At 45.8% G+C, this 10,814-nt stretch overlaps 1 protein-coding gene across 1 annotated transcript; it reads left to right on the top strand.

The window, feature by feature from the left end:
• The first annotated feature begins 1,324 nt into the window (after window positions 1-1,324).
• On the top strand, window positions 1,325-9,929 carry RBM8A (RNA binding motif protein 8A). Its single transcript, XM_034427240.2, has 6 exons — window positions 1,325-1,586; window positions 4,151-4,210; window positions 5,039-5,116; window positions 5,909-6,045; window positions 9,285-9,421; window positions 9,519-9,929. The coding sequence occupies exons 1-6, from the start codon at window positions 1,520-1,522 to the stop codon at window positions 9,562-9,564; spliced, it is 525 nt and encodes a 174-aa protein (XP_034283131.1). The 5' UTR covers window positions 1,325-1,519; the 3' UTR covers window positions 9,565-9,929.
• Window positions 9,930-10,814: the final 885 nt, after the last annotated feature.

Consider the following 10,814-nt stretch of genomic DNA (forward strand, 5'->3'; position numbering starts at 1 on the left):
TTTTATATTTTCTATCTGCGTCTTGGGGAAAAATACAGAAGCACGGCGTCTTACTCAAGGGAGGCCTCCATCCCTCCAGAGGTGCCTGCAGCTTCTTCCTCTATTGCTGCTGCTCAGTGTACAGGTAGTCCTTGATTTACGACCACAACTGAACCCAAGATCTTTGTTACTCAAGTGAAAAATTTGTTAATAGCAATAGCACTTAGACTTATATACCGCTTTACAGTGCTTTACAGCCCTCTCTAACCGGTTTTACAGAGTCAGCCTCTTGCCCCCAACAATCTGGGTCCTCATTTTACCGACCTCGGAAGGATGGAAGGCTGAGTCAACCTTGAGCCTGGTGAGATTTGAACTGCCAAATTGCAGGCAGCTGGCAGGCAGCAGAAGTAGCCTTCAGGACTGCACTCTTTAACCACTGTGCCATCAAGGCTCAGTTAAGTTGAGTTTTGCCCCATTTTACAACCTTTTGTGCCACCGTCGTTCAGTGAATCACTGCAGGTGTTAAGCTAGTAACACGGTTGTTAAGCGAATCACTGCAGATAAGTTAGTAACACAGTTACTAAACGAATCTGTTGTCGGAAGGTCGCAAAAGGGAATCGCGGGACCGTGGGACACTGCAACCGTCATAAATATGAGTCAGTTGTCAAGCCTCTTGAATTTTGATCATGGGACTATGGGGATACTACAACGGTCGTAAGTATGAAAAAAACGGCCATGCCACTTTTTTTTCCAGTGCCGTTGTAACTTTGGAATGGTCACCGAATAAACCGTCGTAAGTAGAGGACCACCTGTACATGCCTGTTGCCAAGCCTCTGAATTTTGATCACAGGACTATAGGGGGGAAATACTGCATGTCGCCGTCACTAATGAACTGTCGTAAGTCAAGGACTGTCTATAGAAGCAGGCTTGCTTTAGCTGGGATCTGTTAACTTTTGCAAAGTTGGGGGGTGGAGTAGATGACCTCCAAGGTCCCTTCCAATATTATTCTGTTATTCAGAAGTGGGAGCTTCATCCCTGGAGGTTTTCAAGAAGAGACTGGACTGCCATCTGTCAGAAATGGTGTAGGGTCTCCTGTGTTGGGCGGGGGGTGGGGGGGTTGGACTAGATGACCTCCAAGGTCCCTTCCAACCCTGTTAAATCTGTAATAGGAGGGACCAAAATTCAAGCGAATCAAATTCAAGGGTGGAATTTTGACGCTGCAATGACCGGCGCTGCCGCAAGGGGCAGTCTGCCATTTGTCTCTTACCATTCCGATTAGAATCCTCAAGGTGACGGCGCGCAGATCGGCGCTTTTCCCCAAGAGCCACGCCTCCGAAAGTGCCGCGCAGACTCAGTTGCCGTCTTCTCTAAAAATGGCTGCCGGGACCGCTCTCTCTCTCTCGCTCTCCTTTCTTCCCAGGAGGAGGAAGAGGTTGCAACTTCCTGCCCACGGCCGGAAGCTATCCCGTCCTCCCTTGCGAATTTGTAGGCCAGTAAATTTCGACGGCCGCCTCGGACGAGTTTCGCTTAGTGGGACAGAATGGCTGACGTGCTGGACCTTCACGAGGCGGGGGGCGAGGACTTCGCCATGGACGAGGACGGCGACGGTAGGAATCTCACGCCGTTCCCCGTTTAGCCCCCCGCTCCCACCCCCAGTCCGCGGTCGCAACAGCCCTGCGAGGTAGGCCGGTGAAGACCGGCTAGGCCCATTGGGAGGCGGAGCAGCTAACTGCGCATGCGCGCTTGCGTTTTATTCCTTTCATGGCTTGAGACGTCCATGGAACGCATTTTTTACTGGCTGTTTACTGAAATTTCCCAACAAATTAACCAGTGGAACTGCTTGCCACCAGAAGTTGTGGGTTGCTCCATCACTGGAAGCTTTCAAGAAGAGCCATTTGTCTTAAAAAAGGGTATAGGATCTCCTGCTTGAGAGCAGGGGGTTGGACTAGATGACCTCCAAGGTCCCTTCCAACTCTTGTTCCTCTGTTGTTTGGTGGAGCTTCCCAAAAGCTCAACCAGTGTCCTGCACACTGGATGAGAGAGAGAAAACATTTCATTTCATATATATATATAAAACAGTTTTTTTTTATTTTATAGACAAACAAACATACAATACATAATCAGCTATCATCTGAGTACATCTTTTGTGTCTTCTTCCTGCTCCTCCACTATTTCATATCTTAATATTATCATTTCATTTATTATTTCTTGCTTTTCTATTAATGCATTTATCTATCTTCTTCACTCATTTCATTACAACATTACCCTATATATATATTTTTTCTTTTCGTAGGCTTTATGTGTATTTCTCTTTAGCCAGGTTCTTCCTACGTAAACCAAGATTTTTATGCAGCCCTAGTTCAGTGAAATCACAATCCACTAGTTTCTAGGCTTTTTTTCTTCAGGCAGCCAGCAAGCAGCATTAGTCTCCCAATGGGCAGCAGAGTGCTTGCTGGCTGCCTGAAGAAAAAAAAGCCTAGAAACTAGTGGATTGTGATTTCACTGAACTAGGGCTGCATAAAAATCTTGGTTTACGTAGGAAGAACCTGGCTAAAGAGAAATACATACATACATACATACATACATACATATTCTCTAACCAATGATAAAATTGTCCCCATATCTTAAAATATTCCGATTCCCCTCTTTCTTTAATTGTCAAAGTCAATCTATTCATTTCTGCACAGTCCCAATATTTTCTTAATTGCTTCTCCCTCTGTAGGGATTTTCTCTGCTTTCCATCTTTGCCCAAATACTATCTTTGCTGTAGTTATTACATGTATAATCAAATATGTATTTTTTTTACTAAATTTCTCTGGTAAGATACCCAATAGGAACAGTTCAGGTTTTAAATCCATATATTGTTGTATCATTTCTTCTAACCACGTTTTAATTAAAATCCAATAATTTCTCGCTTCTGGAAAAGAGCGAGAACAGACCTTGAGGTTGAGGCATGGCTTCGTCTTTCATATATTTGGAAAAATGTCATCATACATCGCTCAGTTATCTTTTTCTCAAGACTAAACTTAGTCAGATTGTCTTTGGGCCTCTCCTCCATTTATCTGAAATGGTCTTGGGTTTCCTGCCTGAGTAGGGGGTTGGACTAGAAGACCTCCAAGGTCCCTTCCACAACCCTGTTATTCTCCTCTGTTCTGATTATATTGTACATCACCCAGAGCCCCTCGGAGGAAGGTAGAGAAATATGAAGTATAAATATAAATATAAGTAAAGGAAAGGAAATGTATTTATTTATTTATTTTGTCAAGCATGTATTAGATAACAGATATAGGTATAAACATGGTTATTATTAATACATGAAATGGATATGACTCTAGGCACGTTGGTGCGCTTATGCACGCCCCTTTTTAAAACCGAAGTTTAAAAGTATTAATCTTTTACATATTGATGTTAAAATCATGTTATAGTTAAAAAAACTGTTCTCCCCGGTCTTCTGTTGATGGGCTTATTTCCCCTCCCCCTGTGTGGATTCTGGGTTCTTGTCTTTGTTTTTATTCTTTTTTGCATCTAACAGTTAAGGGGCTTAGTCTGAATTTTGTTACTTTCCACCGAAGACCGTTTCTTTCAGGTCATCTAGCCCGTCCTGTGATTGTAAGGTAAACGACCCTTTTCTGAGCTCGTTGGTTCTGTTCTTACCATCAAGAATTTTTTTTTCTACTGTTTACTTCTAATCTGTTTCCTATTTCAGGTGGTTCTCGACTTACCACCACAATTGAGCCCCAAAATTGATGTTGCTAAGCGACGAATTTTTAGAGAGAGTTTTGCCCCATTTTCTTGCCCCAGTTGCTAAGCGAATCACTGCCATTGTTAAAGTAGTAACCTGGTTGTTAAGTGGATCTGGCTTCCCCGTGGACTTTGTCAGAAGGTCGCAAAAGGGGAGACTGCGACCGTCATAAATATGTACCGGTTGTCAAGCATCTGAATGTAAACCACGGGGATGTTGCAGTGGTCATAATTGTGAAAAACGGTCGTAAATCCCATTTTTCAGTGCCGTTGTAACTTTGAACAGTCACTAAATGAATGGTTGTAAGTCGGATACTTACCTGTATTGTGAATTGGGCTTGCAGAGTGACTGCAGTCAAAAAGGCTAAGCTCTTTCCATTCTTTGTTGTTGATTGATTGATTGATCCAACTATATGTGATTTCTTTCCAGAAAGCATCCACAAATTGAAGGAAAAGGCAAAGAAAAGAAAAGGCAGAGGTTTTGGGTCAGGTAAGTTGTTCTTTCAGTTTGGCTGCAGTTGTTCATGAGGGCTAGAAACCTGGAGATGGTCCTACCTACCTTAGGCATAAAAACTGATTGGGTGACTGGGTCAGTTAGCTTAATTTACCCCCCACAGGGTGGCTGTTTTGAGAAGAATGGGAGGTTGGAGTATTAGGCGTGTTTGCCATCTTGAATCACGTAGAGTCGTGATGGTGAACCTATGGCATGTGTAGCAGAGGTGGCACACAGAGCCCTCTCTGTGGGTATGTGCCCCATCACCAGCTGGTCTTCACGGGCGCCGGAGCACCGGAAAATAGCCCAAAAAACAGCGAAAGGGGAGTGGAGTTTGCAGGAGACAATTAGTTCGCCTAATTGGTTCGTGACTCTCCGAGACTCCTTGCCAAGTTTTGAAGATATCGGGTCTGGCAGCTCTCCAAGCCAGATGAGGTCTGCAACTGTAAATTCTCCCTTGAAAGATTTTGCTGGATGTGAATGAAAGGAATTCACAGTAACTTAATAAAAAGGGGTTTTTGTCCGGACAAGGAGTCCGCTTCCTGCTCTTGGGAATGCCTAGGTCAGAACAAGCACTTTGAAGCGGCATATAAGTGCTGTGGCTATCTCATCTTCATTGTCTAAGAGGGGCGATGTGCCACACAGGTTTCTCATTTGCTATTCTGTGAACCAGCTTACAATACCTCCAGGAATGCGTACAGTTGCGACTTATATTTAATTACACACGGTGTGTGTGTGTGTGTGTCAAAAGTTTTGTTTCTCTTCTTTAATCTAAAAACATTGTTTTCTCTTTCTTTATTTTTGCTTACGGGTGTATTTGAACAGAGGAGGGTTCCAGAGCCCGAGTTCGTGAGGACTACGACAGTGTGGAGCAAGATGGTGATGAACCAGGACCTCAAAGATGTGAGTGAGACGATATCCTTGCTTTTTTCTTTCTTTTTGGCATGTCAATTTACCATATTTTTCAGAGTATATGACTCACCTTAGTTTTTGGGGAGGAAAATAGCGGGGGGGGGGGTGTCTGCCTACCAGGTATTCATCTGGCTAGTCCTTAGCACATTAGTACTAAGTCACTAGGTCAGCTTCAGCACATTAGTTCGCTCGCTGGTTTTGAGGTTGGGGCTGTGCTTCTAAAGTACAGCTGATCGTCAGAGGGAGCAGCATTAGAAAAGCAGGCAAAGCATGGAAGATAGCTTCTCTCACATTGGGGCTGAAAAACAGCTTCGAAAGCAAGCTGATCGTCAGAAGGAGCAGCAATTAGAAAAGCAGGCAAAGCACAGAAGATAGCTTCGTTCGTGTTGGGGTTGAAAAACAGCTTCAAAAGCACAGCTGATCCTCGGAGGGAGCTCCAGCAACTAAAGCAGGCAAAGCATGGAAGGGGTAAGAGGAGGCAGCAGCTGTCCCGGGTAGCCATTTTGGGCACCGCGCGTCAAGCGTTCGGAGACTGAAAACGCAACGCACAGACCCCAAAAACACAAGCCATTGTCGATGGCAATCTCTGCAGCCAGGAAGAGGATGCGCGGAGGCCGAAGGGTGGGGGCCGGCGGGTGGGCGGGGGTCCATTCGAAGTATAAGACGCACCCAAATTCTCAGCCTCTTTTAGGAGGGAAAAAAAGTGTGTCTTATACTCCGAAAAATACGGTATATATATATATTTCAAACGGGCCTCACTTTCGATTCCTTGTGTTGCCGCAGCGGTGGAAGGATGGATCCTCTTTGTCACGGGTGTGCATGAGGAGGCTACAGAGGAGGACATTCACGACAAGTTCGCCGAGTTCGGGGAGATCAAGAACCTCCACTTGAATCTGGACCGGCGGACAGGCTACCTGAAGGTATTCAGGATCCAATCTGGGTCGGTCAACCGGGGACCGGAGATTTTGTCTTCCGAGTTTTTGGATTCTTGCTGTGGAGCTTCAGGGAACTTCTCTCTAGCGGAGCGTGTGCTGTTCTCCGTGTGGCTTTCTAGCTATTGATTGCTGGGTGTTGATGGCTGGCTTTTAAGTCGTTGGCTGTTGTTTCCTTCCGCCGCTCACCTTGTAAGTAATGGATAGGCTGGTGGTAAATCAGCACTCCTGTTGACTGTCAAGGTGCCCGTTTCCTAGATGTCAATCATTTCCCTGGCTGTTTTTGTCCCTGCTCCGCCAACAATCTTAATGTGGTTTTTTTTTTATCCGAGCTGAGTTTAAATGACCATTCATAAGCTGATTGCTCTACACCAGGGGTGTCAAATTCAATTTCATTGAGGGCCGCATCAGGGTTGTGTTTGACCTTGGGGGGGGGTCGGGTGGGCGTGGCCAGCTCGACCTCCTGCAGCCCACACGCAGCCCTCCCGGGCTGTTTTCAGCTATGACGGCCTCCTGCAACTTCTCTCCCAGCAAAAACGGAGGTCCGTGCGTGGCCCTCCAAAGCTCTGTTTTCGCTGGCAGAGGCACCACGGGCCGGTCCAGGGCGGCCCCATGGGCCAGATCTAAGCACCCCGTGGGCTGCATCCGGCCCACAGGCCTCGAGTTTGATACCCTTGCTCTATACCTTTCTCTGGGGAAAAAAAAGCCCCACAAGCAGCCCACATATCTGAAGGTATGTATACATGTGGACTGCCTTTTCTTCCCAATGAAAGTTGTAGAACAGTCACCTAATGGTCATTTAGACTCAGCTGGGATGGAAAAAGCAGTTACAGATTAGATGAACAGAGTTGGAAGGGACCTTGTAGGTCATCTAGTCCAATCCCCACCCAAGCAGGAGACCCTACTACACCATTTCTGACAGTCCGGCCTCTTCTTGAAAGCTTCCGGTGATGGAGCTCCCACAACTTCCAAAGGCAGCTTCTGTTCCATGGGTTGATTGTTCTCACTGTCAGGAAATTCCTCCTTATTTCCAGGTTGAATCTCTCCTTGTTCAGTTTCCATCCATTCTTCCTTGTCTGGCCTTTAGAGAATAGCTTTCCCCCGTTCCTCCTCTCTGGGGCAGCCCCTCGGATATTGGAAGACTTGCTATCCTGTCTCCCCTGGTCCTTCTCTTCACTAGACTAGCCATGCCCAGTTCCTGCAACCGTTCTTCATATGTTTTAACCTCCAGTCCTCTAATCATCCCGGTTGCTCTTCTCTGCACTCCTTCTAGAGTCTCAACATCTGTTTTTATAGTGCGGTGACCAAAATTGGATGCAGTACATTCCTAAAACGAGCGAGGGTGTGTGGCTCCCCAATACCCCTTCCGAAATCTAAGCATCAAGTTATTTTGATGAAGGCCCTTGGACTGGCAGTTATTCCAGATTGCCTGGTTATTTGACATGGGTTAAGTTTACAGACCCCAGGTAGTCCTCAAGTTACGGCCACAATTGAGCCCAACGTTTCTCTAGTTAAGTGAGACATTCATTAAGTGAGTTTTGTCCCATCTTACAACCTTTCTTGCCACCGTTATTAAGTGAATCACTGCAGCTGATTAGTTAGTAACCCGATTGTTAAGAGAACCCGGCTTCCCCGTTGACTTCGCTTGCCAGAAGGTCGCAAAAGGAGAACACAGGACTCTTAGGATACTGCAACTGTCATAAATGTGAGTCGGTTGCCGAGCATCTGAATTTTGATCAGGTGACCATGGGGATGCTGGAAAGGTCATAACTGTGAAAAATGGTCATAAGTCACTTTTTTCCAGTGTCGTCGTAACTTTGAAGGGTCACTAAACGAGCTGTTGTAAGTCAAGGACTGCCTGTACTAGGCCAACATTTGGTTTGCTTGTTTGTGGCATAGTCTGTGACTCATTCTCTAAACCGTGGCTAAGGAAGTCAAAGATAGTCTTAGTTTAGTTTAGTTTATTGTCATTGCACATGGTACAATGCCGTCTTCAGTCTACATTGTAACTACAAAAAATAAAAACACAAACATACATCCTTTACATTCTATAGAATTGAAATTGAAAACCCGATATTGCACTATACCGTAGAATTCAATATGGTTATTGCCCTGGGATAGAAGCTGTTTTTCAGCCTTTTTGTCCTTGTTTTTATTGCCCTGTACCGTCTGCCAGATGGTAATAGTTAAAAAAAAAGGGTGCCCAGGATGAGATGGATCTTTAAGAATGTTTTGAACATTCGGGATTCCGTGCGCACAGTCACTCATGCCCTCGTCACCTCTCGCCTGGACTACTGCAATGCTCTCTACATGGGGCTCCCCTTGAGGAGCACCCAGAGGCTTCAACTGGTCCAGAATGCGGCCGCGCGGGTAATTATGGGAGCTGCATGGCGCTCCCGCATAACACCGCTCCTGCGCGAGCTGCACTGGCTCCCAGTGGTCTATCGGGTGCGCTTCAAGGTGTTGGTTACCACCTTTAAAGCGCTCCATGGCATAGGACCTAGTTATCTTCGAGATCGCCTTCTGCCACCGACGACCTCCCATCGACCCGTGCGCTCCCACAGAGAGGGCCTCCTCGGGGTGCCATCAGCCAAACAATGTAGGCTGGTGACCCCCAGGGGGAGGGCCTTCTCTGTGGGGGCTCCCACCCTCTGGAATCAGCTGCCCCCAGAGATAAGGAGAATCCAAGACCTCCGTGCCTTCCGCCGTGCCCTTAAAACTTGCCTTTTCCAACAAGCCGGGCTGGCCTAACAAATCTTTTAAATGATTTTAAATTTGTTTGTCTTTTTAAATTTTGGGCCAAATTGAGATATTTTCTTTTAATCTGTTCTTAATATATTTATTATGTGTTTTTATTTGGCTGTACACCGCCCTGAGTCCCTAGGGAGAAGGGCGGTATATAAATTAGAAGTAAAAAAATAAATAAAAAAACTTCCTTAAGGCAGCAAGAGCTATAAAGCTCTTCCAAGGAGGGGAGAGGGCAATCAGTGACCCTCTGGGCAATGACGTTGACCCTCTGGAGCGCTGTCCTGTCTGCCACTGTGCAGTTGGCAAACCAGACACAGGTGCAGTAAGTTCAAATACTCTTTTTTGGTGCAGCGGTAGAAGGTCACCAGCAGATGTGCTAGTATTGAGTGACATCTAAGTACGCGTGAATGAATCTTTTGGGCCGACTGAGGAAAGGGTGTTTCTGAGCACTCGCATCTCTTTTCCCAAACGTCTCGCAGGGTTACACACTGGTGGAGTACGAGACCTACAAAGAAGCCCAAGCAGCTATGGAGGGCCTGAACGGGCAGGATCTGATGGGGCAGCCCATCAGCGTGGATTGGTGCTTTGTCAGAGGGCCTCCGAAAGGAAAACGAAGGTGGGTTTATTTGTTGTTTGTTTTTTGAAGCCCAAAAATAAACTTTCGCAAATATCAAGCTCCATTTAACGTCCTCTTGGTCCGTTTCTGTTTCTAGGAGTGGCCGTAGAAGAAGCCGAAGTCCTGACCGAAGACGCCGTTGAAGGGGCTTCCGTTTTGCAACTCCCACTGCTGCAGGTGCTTCCGACAGCAACTTCCACACGAGCTGAATTCAGGGGGGGAAGCACAGTTGGGGGAGGCTGCTTTAGCGTGTAGTCTTGGCAAAGCGAAGAGAGGTTCTCATTGATTTGCCCTAATTGCCACCTGTTTTTAATTTTGTATTTGACTAATCGTTTGTTTTTTTTTTCCCCCTTAACCTTTGGACCTTTGTAGCAAATGACTTGAGGTTTTCATTTAATTTCTGTCTTTTGGACTCCGCCCTCTTTTCTGTGTTTGTAAACATAATTCTGTAAACACTGTAAAGGATCTCTGAAGCAGCATTCAGAATAAAAGGCTATGTTTTTTTTAACTGCATTAACCTTTTATTATTATAAAGCCCTAAATATGATTTACGCTTACGACTCCTTGTTCATTGAGTCCATTTCAAAATTCGACCATATGCGGGTAACCCATTTCTGTTCAACCCAATTGCTGGTTCTGATGAGGGTGTCAATCTCAGCAACCCACAAAACCTTTTCAAAGAAGGAGAAGCCCTGGAGAACATGTCCCTCTTCAGAAACCCTGATTTTTGAGATGAATTCTGCCCCCTTTAGGGGAAAACAATAAATAAACCCTATCCTACAGGGGCAGCTGAGACGGCCCCCTTTGGAATAATTACAATGACATGTAATCATTTAACTTCAACATACAGGTTAGTCGTCGGCTTACGACCACAAATTGAGCCTGAAATGTATGTTCTTAAGTAAGGCATTTGTTGTTTTGCCCCGTTTTACAACTTCTTACCATATCTGTTAAGTGAATCACTGACTGCAATGTTGCAAATTGAGGTGTACCTCTATTTCCCTGCCTGGGATTGTAACCAGCTTCTCTGAACAGACCCTGCTTGGGCTTAGCGTTCCAGTGCCGTGGGAATTGGCCCATCGCATATCAGTGGCCATGGTGGCTGGGCCAACTTGGGTGCAGCTGGTCCTGGGAAGGCGGTCTTCCCTCTCACAATTTGGGCTACTCCTTCCGTTTTGCTTGTGAATAGTTGAACTTACAACAGTTCATTTAGTGACCATTCAAAGTTACAATAATTCTTCTTGTGCCATATCCATCATCGGACGTTGGCGATCATGTTGGCAATCCTATTTTTGTCAACAGCCGCACTAAAAAGTGCTGCTGAGTTTTGTCCAAACCAGTCAGTCCCTTAGGTTTTGAAGCCATGATGTTCGTCTTCTGCCTGGACCTCGTT

This window comes from Pantherophis guttatus, chromosome 18, assembly GCF_059756535.1.
Source record: "Pantherophis guttatus breed Tessera chromosome 18, ASM5975653v1, whole genome shotgun sequence".
Classification (NCBI taxonomy): domain Eukaryota; kingdom Metazoa; phylum Chordata; class Lepidosauria; order Squamata; family Colubridae; genus Pantherophis; species Pantherophis guttatus.

What these genes read in the sequence shown, in the direction of transcription:
- RBM8A (XM_034427240.2), top strand. Translation starts at nt 1,520, where the DNA reads ATGGCTGACGTGCTGGACCTTCACGAGGCGGGGGGCGAGGACTTCGCC. An exon ending in TGAACCAGGACCTCAAAGAT is followed by an intron (nt 5,117 to 5,908) that starts GTGAGTGAGACG and finishes GTGTTGCCGCAG; the next exon opens with CGGTGGAAGGATGGATCCTC. An exon ending in GGCGGACAGGCTACCTGAAG is followed by an intron (nt 6,046 to 9,284) that starts GTATTCAGGATC and finishes AACGTCTCGCAG; the next exon opens with GGTTACACACTGGTGGAGTA.